This window comes from Dermochelys coriacea, chromosome 7 (assembly GCF_009764565.3).
Source record: "Dermochelys coriacea isolate rDerCor1 chromosome 7, rDerCor1.pri.v4, whole genome shotgun sequence".
NCBI lineage: Eukaryota > Metazoa > Chordata > Testudines > Dermochelyidae > Dermochelys > Dermochelys coriacea.
The window spans coordinates 73,259,348-73,284,371 of NC_050074.1; the positions used below are offsets into that span (position 1 = coordinate 73,259,348).

At 38.9% G+C, this 25,024-nt stretch overlaps 1 protein-coding gene across 2 annotated transcripts in view; it reads right to left on the reverse strand.

Annotated features, from left to right (window-relative positions):
* LDB3 (LIM domain binding 3) overlaps positions 1 to 25,024 on the reverse strand; it is a 200,262-nt gene that overhangs the window by 53,200 nt on the left and 122,038 nt on the right. For both annotated transcript variants that reach the window (XM_043518915.1, XM_043518916.1), the window contains 2 exons: positions 21,164 to 21,333; positions 19,711 to 19,747 (listed from right to left, as the gene is read on the reverse strand). In XM_043518915.1, the coding sequence (XP_043374850.1) occupies positions 19,711 to 19,747; positions 21,164 to 21,333 (207 nt within the window). The remainder of the gene's footprint in view (positions 1 to 19,710; positions 19,748 to 21,163; positions 21,334 to 25,024) is intronic.

The following is a 25,024-nucleotide window of genomic DNA, read 5'->3' on the forward strand; positions in this document are numbered from 1 at the left end:
TTAACCACATGACCAGTTGCTTAAACGAATATTAGGTCTTAGAGAGTGAAGAAGAGTTCCAGCCAAAAAAGTAGTCAGTGCTTTTAAGTGAGAAGTGTTTTATTTGTTCCACTTAGTTTTCTGAGATCCAAACGCTTACCATGTAATCTAACAAATGGGACATCATTTCAGAACATTCATGTCTACCCCTCCGATGTAGGACTTAGAATTTCAATGCACTGGGAAAGGCCTTAAGGAAAAAGGTGAAAAACTGCTGAACCTCAGCATTAAAAAAAGCCAGATTAGCTCTTGGTTTGATGAAGAAGGCTTCAATTTTCTGACTGACACCTTATTTGGGAAGAGATTTACATCAGCAAATGTTCAATGTCCTCTTATTTTATCCCTTAAGTCCCCTTTGATATCACTGCAGAGTCACATGTGAAATCATACCAATCTTCAATGCCGTATTAAAGACTATGGTCAGGAGTTGTTCTGAGAACCAGGATAGAGATCTACAGGTTCATTACAGTCTTCTTTATCCTTCAGCTAAAACTGGAGACCACATTATTGACATCATAGTATCAAAACAAGACCTAGCAGAAATGAGACACTGGAGGTGAAGACATGTTACAACACAACCAACCATAAGTGACTCAGTAGATATAGTGTGACACCTAAACCAGACAGATGTCTGAAATTGTTCAAGATAGTCCAACAAAGAGAGATTTGCAGTTAAGTTTCAATGAAGCAACAGTATAATCTTGTGGTCAGTCCTATACAAGCAATAATGTTAGATACTACCCTTCATTCCCTGTAGATGTGGTTGCTAATTATTTCATATATCAACTCCTCCCCCCTCTGTTCCATCTTATTGGTATGACTCAGTAAACTGTTGAATTTTTTTTCCTTACTGGGAATGCCAGTCACGGTTAGTCATGTTGTTAGTGGTGATCCTTGCACTTACTCTGATTTTAATTCTCTGTAATACTTGTTCAAATATGGGTTATTTTAAAAGCAGACATAAATCCTTGTTCTGTGTGGAGTAATTAAGATATCAGAGGAAAGCACTGTCTTAAATCTTTATTTCTATGCTCTGAACTTATGAAGAGTTGCTATGCTCTGATAAATAATGGCAGTGCTTCATCCTAGAAATAGCAGCATTTCAGTGTTTGGTGCTGAAATTATTTTTAACGACAGCTACATAAATGTATATAATATAGATATACACATAGATAGATTATGAATTTTGTAAGTCCATTGGAATCTTTTGAGAGGAAAAGCACTATATAAATGCAAGAAAATATTATATATAGTATAGATTAGTATCTTTTTAATCCATGATCAATACAACTCAAGAATCAGATTTAGAATTGCTTTTAAAATGCCCAGAAATTCAACTAATTTAGATTTAAAAAACTGTGGAGCAGCTCAGACCACAACATCGGAATCTGGTTAAAAATGGAAATGGTCCTTGAACTTCTGGACTGTTTGCCTCTGCTGAACAACTATAATATTGAACTTCAAAAACATTGATCAAATGCTGCTTATTTTTCTGTTTTGTAGAATTAAAGGTAATGTGGTATATTTTGCACAATTCCAATATAGTCTGCCACCTGGCCAGGAATCTTTCAAATATCTGCATTAAAATGAACATCTCTAGCAAATCATCTCAGCTGAAATACCACTATAATGCATCTGTTCAAAGAGTGAATACATCGGATGTATTTTTAGGTAAAAACTTTCTGTGGAAACTCTGACGGAAAAAGAATACACAGCAAACGTTACCTGTTTTCAGCTGCTGCAGCAACATTTTCCTTGCCACTGTGAAAGGAGGGGATACAGTGTGAATAAAGCAAGTGCAAGTATCAGTGGTGGGGGAAGAAGGAAGAATATCAGCAAAAGAAAGCAGGGTGAGGACAGATGTTTGGTTATCAAAAGCCTTTTAGAGTTATGTTCTAGATGTTTATGACTATTGTTGTTGTGAGAAATACCCTAGAATAATTTTTTTTTTCTTTTTAAGAATTAGATAGAAAATGTGCTGGAACCCAGATGTTTGATTTTTTTTACAAGCTTTCTCTTTGTTAACTGTAGGCAACTCTATTTCATTGTTAAAGTAAAATGGAGGCTCAGCGACACAGTACAAATCAACCGCTCTGTGTATTTGGGGGAAGCTTTGGCTTCAATTATGGCCCTGTTTAAAAAATAACCCTTTAGTATCCCAGTAGAACATACTCATGTGCCAACTCCAGTTTGTGAAGACAATCACAGTCAGAGTTGGTTTGTCCCTGTTTATCTAATGTTCTGAAGTGGTAACCAGTCTTAGAGAAGATGTGCACTACCAGTATGTGCTCAATGTGAAGCTGTTGTTTTTTAACGGCTTACAGGGACGCCTATGAGATGGGCTGCATTACATGTCTGGACTCACTTAAAAATGTGTAAGAGGCAATTCATCCTGCCGAGATAGGCCCTAAGAGACAAAGCCTAGGATTGTGCCTCCGCAGCGTGGAGCTCAACTGTAGCTGAGCAACATAGTGAGGCTACATGCAACAGAGACCCTTGTCAGATTCCTCTTCTCCCCTCCCTACCAAGCATTTACTCTCCTTCTTCCCCCAAAAGTATCAAGTTCATTTTGGGGAGCAACGAAGGAAGGGAAGGCACCTGGGGCATCTCCAGCCCTGCTTTCCCCTCCATGGTCCTCATGCTAGGGAAAGAGACAGACGGAGGCAAAGAAAGCCACTTGGAGGAGTGAGCTGGCAAGTGCCTTTATGAGGCGCCATTTTGAACTTGTAATATATATAAGACTCCCATTTACTTTAATGTGAATCACACAGGAGCTGAAGGACAAGACACTAAGGCCCCAGTCTAACATCAATTTAAGTCAAATGAAGGATTCCCATTGAAGTCAATGGCAAGACGCCCACAGATTTCAATGGTACAGAATTAGGCCTTGGTCCTGCAAACACTTATACATGTGCTTAACTATAAGCTTCAGACTAGTTTCAGCACAGTCAATGAGACTATTTATATGAGTACAGTTAATATGTGTATAACTGTTAGAAGGGCTGGGGCCTTAAGACTTTAATACTCCATCTTATAATTCTGAAACATAATTTTTCAACTAATTAAAATCTTTTAGGACCTGATTCAGGAAAACACTTAAGAATAGGCTTACATCCATGCCTACTATTTACACAGATTTAATTGAGACCTAAGTATATGCTTAAATGCTATCTCAAATAGGGATGCTTATTCTGACACCTAAGAATAAAAAAAGATGCAATGTAAATTTTAAATGTACTAATTTGTTAGGCCAAGTAATTTTTCTACTTTGCTTATAGTATTTAAAAAGTTTCACAGAGTATTTCTGTATATTATACTTACTACCCTTGATTATATACTGTTTGATTGTTCCTAATCTGGATACATGTTATTTAATAATACAATACAAATTAAGAAGCTGTTTGCTTTCAAAGGTTCTACGTAGAAAGATAAAGTAAGATGCGTCTTATAGCCACAGTGAGCCAGCTCTGACTGCATCCCTTAGGACAACAGAAATCCCTGATAGCAGCTGCTGATTTTTCATTTTCTGAGGGGGAAGTGTGCTAGTGAAGGTTTCCCCTCTTGAAAGTGGTATTGTGTGTGTTTGTTGTTGGTTCTGTTTTTTATTTTGCTTAAGGGAAGGTGGGTAGCATAGTAGGGATAGAAGAGCCATTCCCTTCTCTTTATAAGGTGGGCTAGTATTAGTCACTGCTGTGCATGTATGTTACATATAAATATACTAAACTAGACCCTTAACAGGTGCAACTCAGTGGAGTGCCACTGAAGTCATATGAACTACTCTAATTTACAGCTGTGGGTCTGGCTCATTGTATTTGTGTTGTCTCTCCTTTTCCTTCTTCTCACCATATTTCCTAAGTGAAAGGCAAACCCAAAAGTGTACGAGTCCAAGGGAAATGTTCAAAACCCACTATGTCAGAAATTAAGCAGAACAAGTTTGTCTGCCTTTAATGAGGATGTCATACTGCTCAGAATGGAAGATACTGGCTTAAACTGAATCCCCAAGAAATGTGAAGCTGGATCAGTTCACCTCTCTAGAGTGATGACAAACCAAACACTAGCTCTACAGATGACTAAGTTGTGAGTTCACTGGAATGTAATATATCAAGTAGCCAGGCTGAAAAAAGTGTGGGATATGTTAGAGATTTAGTCTGTGGAAAGAAAAGAAGTGTTAAAATAATATACCAAGAACCAAAGTCATGCAAGAATATTAAAAAACAAACTCATTGACTGAAAAATCTGAAGCATGGTTTATTTCCAGTAAAGCAAAATGGGTTATGAAAAAAATAAACAGTCCAGACCAAAAGACAAGCAATTGGGATAAGTCTTCTAGTAGCATTAGGCCACTGCAGTTATGGTTAACCTCATTCACCCTCTCCTGCTACAGCAGAGGTGAGCGAAATCCTGGCTGAACTGAAGCCAATGGCAAAACTCCCAATGACTTCACTGGGGTCAGCACTTCACCCGAAATCTTTCACTAACTGTGCAAGTGTAGGGCACTGCTTAATAATGGTGGCAGGGGCATTCTGATGTTAAAGGAGAGAGAGGTATGGAACAATTATAATAAACACAATTCCACAGAACAAAGCAGGGGGAAAAAAAACTCATTCAGAGCAGAGAGAAAAGGGAAAAGAGAAACTCAAATGCACAAAGCACATTTTCATCAGGGATCATTCTCCTCTCTGTGAGTGAGAACAACTCCTGTAGTTGAATCAGCTGAACTGGAATTTGGACTTAGCTATTGGTACAGAGTATTGACAGAGGGTTTTGAAGATGAAACGGACCAAACCTTAAGCCTTTCCACTATGGGAATGCTGAACTTAATTTGCTTTCTAAAACCACTGTACTTATTATATTTAATGGGTCAAATTCATCCCTACTGCAAGCTCAGTAAAGTCAGTGGAACTACATCATGGAAGAATTTGACCCAATGAGACTTGAACTATTTTTGTATTGTGATTATACAGGCCGATTACACAAATATGATTATAGACGTGGAGAGTAGTTTTGGGGTATCAGGGAGAGATTCAAACCTGGGCTTTCTTCAGTCCCTGTTGTCCCCCACACAGGTGAACCAGCTTTAGATTGTAGGGCCTTGTATAATGTCCCCAGTAACAAAATGGTGGCAAATCCCACAGATTTCAGTAGGAGCTTTATATGTGCATCAGAGAACATATATTTGTCCATTCTACTGTTAGTCTCAGTTACACAGTGCAGTATAAAGTTGAAATTAGGGGATGTTTGATAATACAATGCATGAAATGATCATGCAGACAAACTGAGCGAATGGAATTAAGACTTTTAAAAACCACCTACTGAACTATCAAGCTTAAGAATTTTAATAAATTAGGTAACAAAATGCAATACACATTTGCCATACACATTTAAAAAAACACACTTGTTACTTTCTGTTGAATGCCAAATGGCTCTGAAGTTTAGAGAGCTTTCATAAGGATTTTAGAGAATCTGAACAACATACCGTACTGTTGTTTTCACTTAGAAACCAAATGTAAAACATTGTTAAACCAGCACTCAAGTTAAGCACAAGAGAACTCAGAGCTATAACATTTTCCACTCACTCCTAAAAAGAGACTCCTAGACTTTCTCCAGAATTAACAAAACTAATTCCTTACTAAGAAAAGGAGCACTTGTGGCACCTTAGAGACTAACAGTACTCCTTTTCTTTTTGCGGATACAGACTAACACGGCTGCTACTCTGAAACCTATCGAATTCCTTACTGTTCCTCTAAAATCATGCAGATACAAAAAGGACAGATTAAAAAATAAAAGAAATAAATTTTGGAATAAAGAAAAAAATTGTGGGTCAGAGCTATTTTGCAGTTCTCATTCCTGCTTTGCTATCTTTTTTCTGGGCTCAGCTCCCTAACTCAGAACCCATCTGTGCTGATGTATTAGAGAAGTTCCTCTAATTTTGCCTTCCTGCACTTTGAACTGTATGATGAGGCTTGATCTACACTAGTAACTTATGTTGGTATAAGTACTTCACTCCGGGATGTGGAAAATCTATACCCCTTAGCATAGACCACTCATGCCTCCCCATATGTGTGACCCCTCCTCAGCCTGCGCCCAACCTGGGGCCACCGTGCTTTCCCCGTCCCAAAAGTTACTTGCAGGAGGTGAAGGGAGCCACTTGTCATACAGCTCACTGCTCTGTGCAGAGCAACAGCTGCCTGAGAGAGAGAGAGCCCGGCTGAGGAGGTGGCGGGGGCGATGAACGGTCCCCTACTCGGGCTTGGCTGCTGGGGACAGGGGCTGAGCAAGCCGGAAACATGCTAGGGGAGTGAGTGCTCTGGCTCGCTCGGCCCTGGTGTCTGACAGCTGGGCATAGGCGGGGGGTGGTTCTTCGCCACCTCCCCAGCTGGGCTTTCTCTCAGGCAGCTGCCATGATGCACAGAGCAGCAATCCAGAGCAGCGGCATAGGAAGTGGCTGGTCCCACCCCTTCCGCTCCCTGCCTAGCCCCAGCTGCCATGGGCAGGGGCCGAGCATGCCGGGGGGCAGGGACAGCAGGAGAAGAACAGAGCCCCTCTCCCTCTCCCCCATCAGGCCAAGCAGAAATCTGGGGGGGCACTTGACCCCCCCCAAATTCTCCCGTACGTGTCACCTATGCCCCTGAATGACGCAAATATACTGACTTAACTCCTGGTTTAGACAGCACTATGTTGACATGAGGGCTTCAAGCTACTGCCTCTCAGAGAAGGTGATTACCTGCGTTGGCAGGAGAAGCCCTCCCATTAGTGTGGGTAGCATCTTCACTGAAGTGCTACAACAGTGCCGCTGCAGCCTTGTAATTCTAGACAAGCCCTTGGCTTCCACTGAATTCAATGGGCTTATTACAGATTTTTTTTAAAAAAAAAATCCAGTGAACAGTTCTTTTAAATACAAACAAAGTTTGGATTTAAACTTTCCCCTGGAGTGTTTACAACTGGAACTCTGTGCTGGAGTGTGAGACACTATCAGTGAAAGGGAAACTGATTAGTCCACATAGTTCAAGTTGAAAGAAGTGCAAAAGCCCAATACAGTAAATGGTGAAAAGTGAATTAGGATTTTTTTTAGAAGTCTTTCATTTGTAATAATCTAAAGTAGTATAAGCAACTTGAGTGAAGACATTGCTTCTTTAAAACATTATTTTTCAGAGATAGGGCACCTTATACATAGTAGTAAAGGCCTGATTATGCAAGGTGCGGAAGGCTTCTAGGAGGCTCTCATGTTTTCTCTCTGTAGGTACTTTTAGGGTGCTATCAATGTAATATCTGAGTGCTACATAAACATTACTGAATTTATCCTCACAGCATTCTTGTGCAGTAGGGAAGTATTACTGCTGTATAACAGAGGAAGAATTGAAGTGGAAAGAGATTAAGGACCCAATTTTCACAGATGCTGAGTACCTGAATCTCCCATACACTCCAACTGGACATGTTGATGCTCAGCACCTCTGAAAATTAGGCCCTGAGTAATTTGCTTGTTGCCACACAGAAAGTCTGTGGCAAGGCTAGGAACTGAATCAAGCTGTTCTGAATCCCACTCTAGTATCTTAAAATGTCCCCCATCTTTGAAGTCAGTGGGGATTGAGGATACTCAGCAACACTTGTGAGACTGGACCCTAAATACAGAATATGAGAAAGGTGCCAGAAGCTGAGAGGGCTACAGCTAGCCCTTTATCAGTATTCTGCTCTATGACCATTAAATAGTCTTCTGTTCTACCTGCCAGAGCACAGGCTGAGGTCCCTGGTTTGAAGATAAAACAAGTACAATTTATAGATTACCAGCTTCTACATTTCTAGCAATTAAAGGTTCTGTCTTCCCATTGATACCTGGGATGTTTATGGGCATTACATACATAAATCCCATGTCAATAAATGGAAAAACAAAATATGCTAGATGTTTGCTGAAAATCTGGTCCTTAATAAATTTCCGATGTTTTTCCTTTATATAATTTATTTATCTTTTACTGTTTTCTTATTTTATCATAAATATATTTGTCTTCAAGTTAGATTTCCTTGTCAGAAGTAACAATACAAGAAGAATTGTCTGTGAATATTTAATGGAGGTTAGAAAGAAACTTTCCCTGTGGGCAAGTTATTTCATCATTGCCTACCACAAGGTTTCTTGTGCTTTCCTCCAAAGTATCTGGGACTGGGCAAGATCAGGGACAGGATACTGGACTAGACTGGACCTGTATTCTGATCTAATGTGGTTGTTTCTATGTCTGAGTAGGGATTGTTCCATGACACCATGAGCACAAAACTACAAAGAAGTGTGAATGTTTATCCCTATATTTCTTGAAGTTGTATTATTGTAACTGTAATAATTCATTTGACAACAAAGACTGCACAAAACATGAAGGAAAAAACAGTTAACAGGAGAGGACAAAAGGCTGAAAGTTACAGTGATTAACATGCTGGTTTAGTGTATGACTTTAGTGATCAGAAAAGGGGGAGAGGAGGAAAGCCAGTGTCTCTTTCTCAGCCACTGCAGTTAAGAAAGTGGAGCAACCTACTCTAAAACTGACTGCAGTTTATCCTGCCAGTAAGTCTGCTTGCAAGTCTACCTTAGGGAAATATTGCTCTCTTAGAAGGCATCCTGGTTAGCACAGACTGAGCCAACACAGAAGAGGAAAAAATTACTATACATTAGGTGAAGAACATAGCAATCAATTCTGTATTTGCTCAACAATCAGTACTGAAATAAATAACAGCAACTGTTGTGTGTGTTTTTGGTGCCATTCATAAATATGCTGTAGTGTTAGGAAACAGCCATGTAACAGGTCTAGAATTGTTGTATGTGATTGCATAATAAGTGTAAGATACAGCCTTAAATTCCTTTACAAGATTTATGTATACATATTCTGCATGCAAGTATGTGTGTCCTAACTTATATTTGAATGCATTTGCTATCAGGTAGGTTTTGAGCACTAATTCAGTATATTTTATCAGGTTACTTTAGTAAACAGTTGAATGAATAAGAGGAGGAGTTTGAAATATGCCCAGAATGCATTTCAGAGAAGCAAATAAATTCACTTCAGATAGTGAATCTCCTCTTTATTCACCCATCTGATATAGAAGAAGTATAAGGTCCCAATTCTACAACTGGACCTGCTTGTGGGTTACTTCTAGCCTTGGGTAAGCCACAGAGATCTGCTACTGTTGATCCAATTGCAGGATCAGGACCTTAGTTTTATATCTGTGACAGCTGCAGATAAATGAGAGCAAATGTTCAAATCTAGAGACCGCATAATTGTACCTAATTCCCTTCTCACCACCATGACTCCATTGACTCCTGATTTACACCAGTGTAAGAGGGAAAAGAATCAGTTCAATAAGTCTTAATGATGAGTGATAATTCTTTAAAAATAAATGGGCATGAATAAAAAAGTTCTAAAGTACTTTCTACCCTCTCAGCTCACTACTGCCCTAAATTTCATGCTCTGTCTCAGATAATTTTCAATTTCCCCAATTTCTAAGTCAAAAATTGTATGGTATGGATTAGAACAGGGGGTTTCAAATTCTTTCATAACACAGATCACAGTTAATATAGAGATTGTCTTGTGAATTCTCTTACTTTTCCTCCCTTCCATCTATAATTGCATGATATTCCTGTAGCAACTACAGCAATTGGAAAATATTTAGTAAATTTTTAGCTGTCTTTAATGCAATTCAGCAGCTGGGAGTAATGAAGAGGAGCCAGTACTATATGATCAGCCAGCTCTCCATGCACTACTAACCAATGCTCTGTGAACCACTGAATCTCCACAGAGCACAGTTTGAAAACCTCTGGATTAGACATGCTTGATGTAACATTTAGTACATTCAAGAACTAATTCTCCCTTACCATACTGAGGGCAACACAAGGATTCAGACAATCCATAGAGAAATGCAGTATTGCTACAGTGAGATCTTGGTTAGCTACCAACATCAGTGAAAGGACACATACAGGCAACTTGCACTTGAGACAAATAAAAATTAAACTAAAATTACAGTCCATGCAGGATGGGTCAGTGATAAACAGGAGAATGTAGAAGACAAAGACAGATGAAGAACAGTCTTTTCTTTTCCAATGCAGTTCAATCCACAGACGGTAATGGTGGACCTAGAGCTATGACTAGGTTTGTTGGCTTACATGTGCTCCCCTCTACAGACTGTTTTGAGGATGGGTTCACTCTTTTTGTTAACCTTGTATGGATTCCTCATTTTAAATGAATATTAATTAGACAGATTACAAATAATCATCATCACTGTCCTGGATCAGGCCATCTCTCCAGAAGGGGTGGCATGGAAATAAGTGGCCATAAATTCATTGTTCCCACAAAACTACCAGACTAACAGTCTGTGGCGCCACTTTGCCACCAGCTTTGGTCAAGTTTCCTTCTCTGACATCAACCAGGTTTCCACATTAACCAGAAACAGTCAAGGTTATTCACTGTCCTTAGGTCATTGAAACTCTTTTGTGTGTCAAGGGAGGGGGGCAGGGGGTGGCACAAGATAAAACCAATGAAATTCTCATCATTTCCCAATTCTACTTAGGGGCCCTGCATGATGGAGTTAGTTACACACCTGGCTTTGTTTTTGTGAGACCATCTGTGAAGTAAGACATGGGTCCACCAAAGGATTTCAGTAGTCTACATAGCATATTTATGGATGGGAAGATTTGGCAATTGGGCAGGGTTAGAGGTACTAACAATTGGAGATTTTAGCAAATGAGGAAAGGGGATCAAAGTGTTTGTCTTGATTTGAGTGTGTCAGAAGGCTCTTACCAGCTTAAACGGGACACAGGTTCTTACAACTGAGAGTGGGGTTTGGGTATATTCATTTTCAAGTATGGGGCTGGAGATTGTGATAGAACATTGAGAAGGGGAGGTCCCGAGTGCCTGACCAATGAGGGCACCACAGCCAGGTATTCAATATATTCATAGAGTTAGTACTGGTTGTTAACACATCAAATTCTAGCTTTTCACATTTACAAGCAAAATTGTGTGCAAGACACCCAGGTAGTTGCTCAAACCACAGTGACAGGTCCCAGTCAATGAGACTGGCAGAAGAGACTGTATCAAAGAAGCTTCAAAATCTAATCACTCTCTTGTAGGAACCCAAGTTTGAGTATACTATAATGTCTCACATCTGCTATCTTTGCATGATCAGAAGCAGTTCTAATATAGAAGCATTTGAATTTCCAGCAGTGCTAAAATGGTCCCTCCATACCCATCCCTTCTTACTGAACAAATACAATCTCAACTTGTCTCACACACAATGCATGAGAAACCATGTTTTCGAGAAAGTAACCTCTTCACTGATTCACTATATAGCAAAAGCTTAAAATCCTTCCCACATAGGCAGGGTATGAGAAGGGGCAAGTAAGGAAAGTAGCCCCAGAGCATCTCCTCTCTTGCCATCCATTCATGCAGGAAGCATGAGAGGTCAGGTTCTTAAGCGTGGTTTCTCACAAACACACACTTGCCACGTACCAGCATGCACTGCATGCAGTCAGTATTCCTGCTGCAAGTCTAGTCACTGGAAGAGGGTAAGAGAGAGAGAGAGAATTTGAAGGGTACTGAAGGGCAAAACAAGGGTATTTAGGAAACAGATTAGTTGGGATCAAACAGGCTTAGAACACAGCAGAAAATGAGCATTTCCCTGTGTCATAACCAGACAAGCAGATTTACCTGGAAGGCCTTTTGGTTTTGATTTCTTAGTAGCACCACCTTGGCTGTATCTTCATTAAATGTTATAAACATTGGGCATTTTTTGGGCAAGATTGCTGGGATGGTATCATTGCCCACATGCTACATTTTGTCTTCTTATTTGGGTTGGGGGCTCTTTACAAAACAACCCTTTGAAGCTAGCCTGCTGCACTGTCACCAACATTCCTCCACTGAACAAAACAATCAGGTTTCAGATTATACCCAAAAGACAGACAGATACACCTGCCAACAACAAATGTCACTCCCAAGAGTTAGACCTTCTCACAGGGTGCTGAAAAATGAACTCTAATGTTATACGTCTCCATACTCTCTTTCCTTAACTTGCTATTTTAGGACAAAACAAAAGGCTCTTGAATATGGTATTATGGTTGAAAAAGATTAGAGGACAGCTCTGGCAAAGCAGTAGCAAGGTATTATAAACTAAGAAAATCTGTATAAATTAGTGACGGAGCCCATCCAGGCTAGAGCTGGCTTTAATCACAAGGCTAGTCGCTTTCTGATGGCCCCTGCAAATTCTCATCAGTTCTCTGTCCATTACTTTCTCGAGCAGTGGGACTGAGTAAGACGACAACTCCTGGCCTAACTTCTCCACTTCACAGTGGAAAGCTAATTCCCAGTCACAAGGAAAAAGTAGAAGATCTGTTAATGACATAAAACTGCTTTAGCTTGACTTTTCTGGCTTTTGATGGTTTGTGACACAATCTAAATATTAATTGAAGTGCAGGGGTTTTTTTAAGGAATTTTCCTTTTAAAATGAATTGGTAAAAGAAAAAAAACAGAAATAATTGTATTTGGTTTTCAAATAGTTTCATGAATATGATCCATCATTTGAGTCTGTTAAAATGGGACTGAACAAAACATTAGAATATGTGCTATATGAAATAATTTTGCATTAGTAATGGGGGATGGATTATCTTCAGTAATAGGTCTTTATCATCTCTGATTTCTAGGATTGCATTTCAAACCTTAGAAGAGTTAAATTTTTTTACAAAATTTTACATGAGCTCTATAAAACAATTAAAGAATTGAATGCTGATAAATTTAGAGATTATTTAGTTTATGTTTTCTGCATGTTTTCCAGGGGAGAGGAGGACAACTATTTCTAGTGCCCCTTCTCTCCCCGACCCACTAGCTGGTTGCATGTGTTGCCTCCCCTGAATCTGGCTCTGGTAATTAAGCAGTTCGGATGTGCATTTAAGAAGAACTAGGGGAGACCAATCCCTTCTTTCAATTACTTTTATGATACATTATACGTCTCATTTTTCTGATTATTCAAAAACCTACAAAGACTGAGAATTATGTTTAGATAGAAAGCACTTAAATTCTGGGGATTATTTCTGTCATTATTAGTGGCACCCGCCAGTACTAATAAAACTAAATACATTACAGTATTTTGATAGTAAGTGCATAAAATTCCTATTAACATTTACACTCTGGTATTAATAATTCAGAAGTGATTTACTTCAATCTTAAACTAGAAACAAAATATTTTAGCTTTGAAATATTTATCACTTTTTAAAAAATGAATACACTAAATTATATATTGATATTTTAAACTCTCTATAAATCTTCTATGTGAAATAGACTTTCACATATTTGAACCAGATTCTGCTCTCAATGACACCCTGGGAAAATCCAGAATAACTGCATTAACAGTCGTGGAGTTACTCTGGATTTACACAGATGTGAATGAGATCAGAATCTGGCCCTTGGCATTTCCATAAGTTAATATTATTAATAAATATTTATAATATGGCTTAATTTGTAATTGGATTGCCATGGTGATTATTAAAAAAATAGTTATGGCATTTTCAAAAGCAACCACTGCCCACACTCTCTAAACACTCTTCCTAAGGAATTTTAAAACAGCTAGATTTTTGAAACACTATTCCATGCTATAGAAGCTCATGCAAACCTCTCCAAGTGAGGTAGCATTACATGTGCTTCTACAGCACAGAAGACGGGTAGAAGTTTTAGTGAATTCAGCCCTGTCATGAAGAGTCAGATATTAGAACTGGAAGGCTGGGAACTACCAAAAAGTACAAGAAGAATTTTAATGTAACTCACTGACTTAGTGTTTGATCCACAACTATTGCTACCAGCTAAAAGGCCTGCTCCAAAGCTCACAGATGTCAATGGATAAACTCCAGTAGGCTTTGAATAATGCCCCAACAGAGAAAATCTTTAGTTCAAGTGGTAGAGAGACCTGTGCTTTAGTGCTGATGGTCCTTACTTCAATCCCTGTGAATTGTTACAGTAACATCAGTTATCTCCACGGAAACCATGAACACACTTTAATTTAGACTACATTCTTTTTATATGACCACGAGAGCATTAACTATATATGAAAGAGCAATGGGAGCTTTCTTGATATCCTATAAGCAGAGAATAAGGGTATTTATTTATAGACCTCTCTGTTAGACCTGCCTGATTTCAGATTATATATTTTAAAATAAAATTATTGTTGCAATGTTTGCAATATACTTGTTGAAACAAAGCTACCTCATTCTAACCCCCAGCAATGACCCACATGTCAACACAGCAGGTATCTACTAAGTCAATATTAGCAACACCTCAGAGAATGTAGATTACCAAAGGAATTTGTGCGATTATTATAATTCCCTCTCCAAAATCCACAAAAAATATCTTGTTTTCTTATGTTATTCAGAATTTGTGTGTTCAGTTCTATTCTTGTCCTTTTATAGGCTACACCGAGCCTTCTAATTCAGATCATTTTGAGACCTGTAAGAATTATGTTTAATTGAGAAAATCTTATTGACAATGTTCTCTATTGTGGAAAGAAAATTTCCTCTCCTTCTCATATACTTCCAAGATTTATTTTATTTTCCAGAGTAAAGTACTTGTGTAAAACAGGCACATCATTACTTTAGTTTTTAAAATCCTTTTATTTCAGATAAAGCATGCTGCTATATACAGAAAAAAGTGAGGGATCAAAACAAGAACAATACAGAATGAGCAGCACTTTGCCTGAAACTTACAACATGCTTTGAAAAACTCAGTACATGAATTGTCTCATATATTCTTTTTACTTCTAAACCATCTCTAACAAAGTGTCACATAGTCCCCTTTTCTTCACAGTCTAACAGCTGCCACATTCTACCTCTTTCTCCCCAAGACAAATTCTGGTTTCAAAGGGAAAACTATAAGCAATGTTGCCAGCAGTGACTCTTAATAATATAGCACAACCAAGAAAAATAAACTTATCACATCTAGGGTCTTATCTGAAACATTTTTTAAATATTGAAATAAATTAAAAGGACTATGTATTTAGAATCTTTCGGCTCGGCTTAGTATGTTTTTCTTCCCAATTATCTAGCTCCAGTTTGACTTTCTTACAGCAGTAACACTTCATGGAAAAGTGTATCTCCCCTCAACCCCCAAGAAAATCTGACTATCATTTCTGTCCTGTTTCTCTCTGTATTTAAATAAATTACAATAGCTACATCTTTCCCCATCAATACTTTAAAGTTATAGTTGATCAGAAGGCAAAAAAAAAAATCCCCTTTACAATGAAGATCATTTGTAGGTCTGATTTTTTTGGCTGGGTGGGTTTTTTTTTTTGGTGTGGTGAAATATTGGGCTAGCAACAGAAAACAAAGGCAGGCACTCAGAGAAAACCCCCTATCTTATGTCTTTACTGTATATATATGATACCCCTAGGTTCTAACTCAGTAAAGCAGTTAAGTTTTTAGTGTAATTTTATATCTTGCACATTTGTTACACATGGGTTTTTAACTTTTAACATTAAGGATTTGCGCCGATAGGCCGTGATGCCAGTTGCGCAATTTGGCAAAGCGTGGGCTGTTACGTTCCGTTTCAAACCTTTCCCTGTGTCATGGAGAAAGAGAGAGAGAAAGAAAAAAAGACAGAGAGAGAAAGAAGGAAGAAAGAAAGGGGTTAGGGAATGTAGCCACCACTCCCCTGCTTTATAACTAGGGCAATGGCAATTTATTTGGATTTATGTTACCTCCGAAAATAAAGGCAAACTAGGCTGGGTGATCCTTTTCCAGAGAAATTTTGGAAAGCTTTTTAGATTTGTAATTTTGAGCTGTAATGTAACACAAATTTGTATTCCTTCGTTTTGGTTTTATTTGACAGGGCTGCTTTTGCTAGAAATTCTCAGCATAATTCTACTGTTTTCCTGCCAGCAGACTCTCAGCTTTTTTCCCAGCTGAGCAGGAAGTGAAAGTCAACATTGTACAAGACAAAATCATTGCAAACATTTCCTATCCCGTAATATCTAGGTCAGCCTATATCTTTTCTCATAAGGACCATAAGCTACAAATTTGAGCGATGTTTCCTCATAGCTTTTTTGCTTTTGTTAGAGATTAGGCAATGAGAACCTGAAATCCTGCAAATGTTGGTATTTAAATAAGTATCTCCAGGCATTTGAGTTAAAATCAGAACAACACAGAGGCAGAATCTGTAGGGTGCTGATCATCTCCTTCCAATATCTAAGCATTCTCAACTCCCATCAACTTCAATAGGACAGAAGGGCACTCAGCACCTCACAGGTGGTGTTCTACTTCTTTCAGGATTGGACCTTTTCTGGATACTGTCCTCTGGTTTAGGCCCCAGGTTTTTTAAATTAAAAATATAAACAAAGGGGGGTGGAGGAGCAGAGAAGAGAACTTTACAAACCCTAATGGAAATTAAAATGTTCACTTGATTTGTGCATATGTTTGTTTCAAAGCAGACAAGTTCATTTCTCCTGAATGGCTGATATGCAAACACAAAACCACTGTATTAATGCAGGAGAGCCAGAGAGTGAAACTGATTAGAGAAACAGAAAATAAACAGACCAGGGTAGTTTCACTCTCCAAGCTTTACAAAGCACAAAAAACAAACAAACAAACAAACAAACCAACAACAGAGTACTGTAAATGGTGACAAGTACTTTAAATTTTTTAATTTTTCAGTTTCTAACAGCATAATATGATACAAATAACACTTCTAGGGGACTCTGTTGATGTATGATTTCTCAAATGCCACTTTATGCTTATAAAAATAAAATGATTCAGAATACCCCTTGCTGTGATGCTGCAACTTTGAGAGGTATTTTTTCAAAGCAATGTGCAGGGTGGTAGCTGTGTAGCTTCAACTAGATTTAATAGGAATCATGAAGTTTAAGAAATCCCTCAATGTTTTGAAGATATATCCCTCCATCTGCATGTACGGAAGGGTATTAGTTCAAGAGATGTCTGTTTTACTGGCGATAGACAAATTACTTATCAAATTTTCAACAAAACTTTCATAACAATCTCAATGCAAAGGAAAGGTTTCATAACAAATGGTAATCTTACATCAAAAGTACCTCAAAAAGTGCCTTTCATCCACTGCCACATGTGCCTGTGTGGCTGCCAGTATAACTTGAACAAAAGAGCCATAAAACACACTTATTAATATGAAGTGAAACAGGCATTTTGCCATCAGAAAATTGCTGCACATTATGGGCTCTGTTCAAAGTACATGCCAGTATGTATGACAATAGGCAGCAAGTCTAGGGATGAACACTTGCATTAAAAAAAGAGGTCCCCCATATAGGAAAGTTACTTGTGTTTTCCTTCTTTGAAAATGTCTAAAAGAAAAAAGTAGACATGGAGCTGTCACTAAGTTTGAGTCAACCCTTATTATTGTTCACACTGAACAAAGTTGATACACAGAGAACAGAGGAAAAGCACAAGAGAGAAGAGAACACTCTTGGCAGGCATGACTTTGGACCAAAATTCTCCATTACATGAGAATTCTGACAGTTTAACTTGTGTGTACATGAAACTTTTCCATAAGGGATGGCATCTGACAGTCTGATATAGAGCTCAAACCAATGGATCTCTAAAGAACTGCAAGGACTCCTGCAGGATTTGTACTTCCAGGAGATCCCCTCCTTTGGCTGCCCCAGAAACCCCCACTGTGGATTTCAAACCATGAAAGAGTAACAATGTACAATTTTGCAGGCTCTGTCTACAGTAATTTATGCTGCTGGGAGCCTGGGGGTGGAGCTTAGCATAATGCGCACCCGTTTATACTTTCTGACATTTTGGAACTAGGACTCTGTGGAGGGGTTTCTGCTGTATTGGGTAAAAGGGCAGAAGAAGAGGGGAGAATGCTGTAGATATGTCACTCCCTCCTTCCATGCCTTCCAAAACTAGATCTATGGACACAGGTTTTTCTCTGCATATAGAAGCAGAGGGAAGCATGGGGGTGGGGGGTGGGGATAGGAAGAATGTGTGCGTAACTGTCCAAATTACATTCCCTTCAGCATTGGTTAGAAGGACAAGCGCACCTTTAAAAGTCTTTGTATAACATACCCCAGTGACTCATATTCAGTATCATTAACATTTCCTTATTAAAAAAAAGATAATGGAAAATGATACATCAGAAGTGCACAATGCTGACAACATAAAATACACAAAGGATAATATCATGTACTTTAAATTACATTAAATAATGTGTGCAATTTACAGTACGAACACCTATGTGTTATTAACCAATTATTCTTTTAAAATCTATCCAATTCCAAGTGTTTTTTTTCCAACACCCAGGCCTTTCTATATGCATCTTCTATTTATGGACCACAGCTAAAGCTCATGAAGGGCTAAATTCTGCCCACAAACAGATGTATGGGAGCCAGGCCCCTGCATCAGCAGACACAATTTAGTTCTAGTGAAGGTCCTTCCTGTACATAGTGTTTGTTTGGATACTGCAGGATTTGTTTTAAGTTCCACTGAAGTTAACAGGACTTCAATACACACTTGCTGAATCGATACTTATAATGAAATTAACAGGAATTGTGTTTGCACATTTGAAGACAGAATTTAGTGCAAGGGTGGCACAGTCTCAAACTGATATGGAGGTATCTAGCTATGCAACTTTCAATGAACTGTTGTGGAACCTGGATAAGAAATACATCTAGTTGAAAATATATCCCTTGGATTTACTTATAATTTTCATATTGTAAGTAAAAACGTTCATGTTTTACTCATCAACTCATCATTTGTAACCCTACATTAGGTGCAGAAGAATCAAAAGTCCAAAACCTTGCATATAAACCATTTTGTAATAACACAAGTTAAACACTGGGTGGGCAAAATACCAGACAGATCACAAACCAAACAATCTGTTTAAAACATTTTTGGCAAGATACGGATGTGGAATATGTAAATAGAACCCCATACACTCTAGTTCATTCACAAGTTGCTGAACTAGATGCAGAAATCTCTGGGTAGAATCTATGGCTTGTGTTATGCAGAAGTCAGACCAGATGATCATAACTGTTTGTAATAGCCTTACAGTTTATGAGCCTAGGAATATGTAAAATCCTTACTGGCAGAACATTTGAAAATGGATATGTACTTTTCTCCAGTAGCAAAAGCAGTCCTGTATCCTCATACTGTGTATCATCTAAAAAAAATATTTTTTTTTCTGTTTCACATAAAATATATTCAGGTGATTATTCCATGTCTGTAATTGGAAACAACTACATTACTATATCATGTCAGCTGAATCAAGTGCCAATCACAGGATCATCCAAATAAATTGCACATTAAATTTCAACAGTACCACAATATCATAGATTTTCATCTAGTTACAGAATTGAATGCAGTCACATAGGGCCTGATCCTATGAGCCCAGCACAAACAGCACTCCCACTGAAGTCAATGGGAATTCCATGTGCAAAGAGCTTGCAAGATTGAGTACTCGTTCCAGGATTTTATACTGTATTACACCTGACTGTCACATTGTTACCCTTTCAATCGAGCACTTCTTGCAGATTTCTAAGCCAACAGCATTTTCATTTTAGTGACTGTTGAGTAAATGTGTTAGAATATTTAAGAAAAAAACCTAGTTCTGTATTTTCATATTAATGCCATTTTAGAGCATTAGGTAGTGGTTATCAGTAAGAAGAAGGCCATAATGCCTGCTGCTAGTTGCCTACCTTGATCTCCTCAGGGCTTCTTCATCCGGGTCTTGCACTGCAGAAGAGAAAATGATTCCGTAAAAAAACCTACTAGACGAGGCCCACAATCCAACCCCAAGTTACCAGAAAAGCATAAAAGAAAACAACATCTAAGGAGATAAGCATGGCAGCTTTCCACCATTAGGTCACACAGAGATATAAAGTGAGCAGGAGCAATTCTGGCTTCAGTGAAATTTATAGAAAGTGGGGCAGTGGTAAGAGTTTGCAGTTGTACTACTTTCTCAGCCACCTACCAGCAGCTGATTCATAGTTTGTCTTGGTTATGCACAAGGACCCAGAGCGGGCTTTCTGCTCCTTGGGAAGAGCCTGGAAAAGTGGCAGCTTCACATGTAGAGGTCATGCGGGGGAAACACTGGGTAAATTGTGCCTGTCTCCGAATGATGGAATGAGACTAGTCATGAAATATCCCAAACTCCCTGCTATCTAAATTAGGAATAACATGTGAAGTTGGTGTCCGATGGTCACAAAAAAGAATTGCATGGGCAACAAACACGGAACCTCAACCTCCTGTGTCATCTGTGGACTTGGCTGCTAAAAAATCATAGGTACGGTGCAAATGAGGTTCCATTTTCTGATTTCAGTGTGCCCATTGTGTAAAAGTATATTACAACAGATGCTAAGATGATCACTGCCTTTCAAACAAATTAGCAGTTTTGTAAACCTAGCCCCCTAAGAAGTAAGAATTCCTACTTGATTATACCAATTACATTAGATCAGCAGTTCTCAAACTGTAGGTCAGGACCCCATTTTAATGAGATTGCTGGGGCTGGTGTTATACTTGCTGAGATCCAGGGCTGAAGCCCAAGCCCCACCGCCTCGGGCCGAAGTGGAAGCCTGAGGGCTTTAGCCCGGGGTTGCGGGGCAGAGACTACAGGCCCCTTGCCTGGAGCTGAAGCCCTTGGGATTTGGCTTTGGAACCCCCTGCCAGGGGGCTTGGACTTTGCCCCCCCACCCCCTAGGACAGCTGGACTCGGCGGGGGGTGTGTGTGGCTGAGGCTTTGGTCCCCCTCCTGGGGTCATGTAGTAATTTTTGTTGTCAGAAGGGGATCGTGGTGCAATGAAATTTGAGAACCCCTGCATTAGATTGTTGGGGGGCAGGGAACCTACACTAGCCCAAGACATTCTAGGATCTTGTTTAGTTAATGACTATTATTAGCACTCACCACAATAAAATAAGAATAGTACTCATGGCTGATCAAATATTTGCTTTATAGGAAACAATGTGATAGTTAGCATTTAGGTTTGCTAATCCCCTTTGAACTAGATTCAGAGCTTTGTGAGTTTAGCCCACATTGGGGAGGTTTACTGAAGGAAGGGAGTCATCTTTGAGACTCAACAGCTAGTGTATAAAAGAGGAAAGAAAAATAAAATTAATCTTAAAACAAATTTGGGGCTTCATTGTTTGACTTACTGTACTCCGTTCCCGTCATCTGGGCGAGGATGCGGAAAGACTTGGACTGCAGATTGGCAGAACGGCGAGTCCAGTCATCAAGCTCATCCTCAGACTTGTTCTGAGTTTTAAGTACAGCCTGATACACTGGAGAGGCACTGTCTATGTGAGGATCTTTAACAGGAAGGCTACTGCAATGCAGAAAAGGGCGCATTATAAAACAGCACATGCTGGGTTTGCCCCCCTAGCCTACCTCATGTTGCAGTTTCTACTCCAAAACAACCAACAACAAAAACCAAAAACATTGTTTTTGAAAAAAACCATTTGCCTAAGAAATAAACAAATTACAGTAGATCAAAAACATGTGAATCAAGAACATTTCAGTTCACTTTGTCTTTAACACTGCATATTATTATTATTCAAACCAATATGTTTACTGGTCTATCCATGACCCCCTAAGCCAACACAGCCACAGAATTATGGCAGTAATATATCAATATAAAGCAATAAAGGATGGTCAGCAAGTTAAGATTACTGGACCAATTGAGTGTTGTTACCCCTATAATTGTGCATAGTGAGTGCCTCATGTTGTGGAGCTAATTAACTGACCCTAGAGTATATTATTGCAGCTGTGGAACTGGACCATTTTAAGGTTACACCGAAAAGGAGAAAATACATTTTGATATTAAAAACTTAATTTAGTACAGATTTTTTTATTCTTTCCAGAGTTAGGCTGGTACCAAAACATTGAATCCAAACACTTCAGAATATTAGAAAATCTGGATTTGAACTCAAGGCTCAGACACTTCTCTAGTTATTTCATATTTCAAACCTTCATTATTAGACTATACCTAATGTTTATGATCCCTCTGATGACCTTGCACAGACAGTATAGGAAGAACCATTCAGTTTTGCATACCTAGAGCACAAACTACAAAAGTTCATGAGAAACTCTACAACTCCAATTGAGTTAACCTCTAATTTGATTTTTGATGCAAGCTGGAAGTAGTCGTGGTCATTTAATAGTTTTTTTCCATCAAAATAACTTTTGCATAGTGTGCAGTTAAATTAAATATTAATAGAGCTGCAGATACATACATTGATGGTGATGTGTGCAGTCATGTCATACCTTGGGTCCAGGATTCCTCTAAATACAAGATTATTTCTGAAGTGAGTGATTTACATTGTAACTCTATGATCCATGCCTTACAGAGCTTTGGAAGTGGCATGCTTGATATCATGAAAATTGAGAAATAGCTATTTTAAAAATTAAGGGCCATATTGTCCAATGAGCTCCCTGCCATAAAGGGCAAGGAATCAGAGCAGCCACCTGCTATAAAACCTTCCTCTAAAGTCCAGACAGTTGCCCAAACTTCCTACTTGGCAAGATACAATTCTCTAGAGAAGACCCACAAAAAGCAAAAATGGGGGTGTGGTTTGACAATGTGAGAGGAGTCAGGGAAAAGCCAAAGTAACTGGTATGACACTGTGCAGACAATAATATAATTTGCCACAGGAAAAAGCGTGGGGATGTGTGTGTTTCATGTCAGAATAGAATCACAGAATTATAGGACTTGAAGGGACCTCGAGACGTCATCTAGTCCAGTCCCCTGCACTCGTGGCAGGACTAAGTATTATCTAGACCATCCCTGATAGGTATTTGTCTAACTTGCTCTTAAAAATCTCCAGTGATGGAGATTCCAAAACCTCCCTAGGCAATTTATTCCAGTGCTTAACCACCCTGAAAAGAGGCTTGGATACACTGTATTTAAATATGCCATGTATCTCTATTCCCTACATAAGCCAGTCTGAAAGAGTACTATAGTGTATATCATCCCCTATGCACCCATCTATAAAGGGGGTATTTGCAGCTCCTCCCGCCCTCCCCAGGATATGCTACCTTCCAGCTTTCCTGAGGATCCAACAGAATGCTAGGAAGCAGTACACTAAGCTTACATTTCCCATTCTTTTGCACTTCTTACACAAAAAGGGGAACATTCTTAACATAATGGACTAATTTTTCACTGTTGGACCATAAATTAGATTATGCCCATAAAATGGCTTCTACCAGGGTAAACCCTGCCACAGTGCACAGAAGTGAGATGGAACATCTGCCCTGTTGGAAGAGTGCAGGAACAGAAAGAAGCTAACACCTCATTTTCGGTGTCTACCTTATGTCTTTCTGTAGTACCCATCACCATGGTATCTAAGTGCTGACAGGTGTGGAAACATTGGGGGACTAGCTTGTCTTGCAAAGGTAGCACTGATTCTGAACATCCCTCTGAAGTCTTCACCAGCAAAGTTCATGTGTGGCTCCAGCTGTAAACTAAAGCTGCATCCCTCCCTCATCCCCATCCCCCTGGACACCCTGAGGGAAGATGGGGAGGGACAGCATCAGCCTCCCTTAACTGAATCTTCCATGTGGAACAGCAGGCCTTGCTAATGCAGGGAGGTATAAATTTCCCCTTCCACTGAGGCGCTAGCGAATCAAGCCTTGTATCAGAAACATCCTTAGTATGAGAGCTAATGAAGAAATTTTGTAATGTGAATAGCAAGGAAAGAAATGAAGCCTACATTATAGTCATTCAATTTTCATGTCTCACCCCTCAAACTACTCTCCATGAGAAGCATGAAAATAAAAAATATAAATAACATTTTATCCCTCAGAGCAAATGATTTAGTAAAGGTTTCCAATTCGGTGGTAAAATTTTCATGTTTCCAACTACACTTTATATGTTCATTTTTCTATTGAGTAAGCAGCATCTTTTGCTTTTTTACTTTAATGAATGACTGGCTGCCTATTACTGGCTAACACATGATTAACTTTATATCCCCAGACTTACATTTGTATCCTGCAGGAGCTTAAAACACTGCTGTGTTTGATGGCAAATTTCACAGCTGCAGAATGATGGATACTGGATAATAAAAGCCAGTGGATGGATGGTACTGCTGACTTCAACGATCAGCTATGCGTTACTGTGACAGTACTAGCATTTGGTTCATGGACAGATAGTCACGTTCATTTTGTTAAATCCTCTACTTACACTCCTTTATTCTAGTATTATGATGGATTTACAGAAAAAATTTGATTAAAACTAAAAATATAAAAATGCCCAATAGCTCAGATGTGGCTGTGCAGCTGTAGAGTTTGAGTCTGAGATTTCAGAATAGAAATATGTATCACGGTATATTAATATCTTTATGGCAGACAATAAAGACAGGAAATGGATTCTGGTGATTTAACCTTCCCTCACTGAATGAAGTGCCGCACTCTAAGTCAAACTAGGTTATCTAGTTGAGCAAAACATATTGGAACATTTCCAATTATGACTTTAATGTAACAGGCCTTTATCTTTGTTTGAATCATAATGATACCACAAATAAGTATTGGGATATATGAGCCAGTAGGAATGGCAGTGTATAATCCAGAGCAACACTGGCTGGTTATGGTCTTTCCAAAAGCTTAGATGGGGCACCTGACTCTTTCAAAAAACTTGATAATGGGGGCGGGAGGGAGGGGAAAGATGTATCAGTTACTACTATGCTCTTTCTTCATTTTAAAGTTTGCTTTCCTAGCGTGTGTGCACACACAAAAATCTTCCCAAATAATTTAGGGCATTTAGCTATGATTGAATAGAAAATTATACCTTTGTTCACATCATTAGGTGGGTCATGCATTCACAGCAAAATTAATTTGCATCAATATAAGATCTATAGACAATCAAACCTCTTTGAATAAGGAGTAAAGAGTCTGTAACTTTCTATTTATTATAAACTATGGCTCAACAAGTGGGCCATATACTGAAGTCTTTACTTAATTTTAACTCAGTTCTTACTCAGGTAACAAAAGGTTGAGTAAAAGCTAAGTAAGGGCTTCAGGAT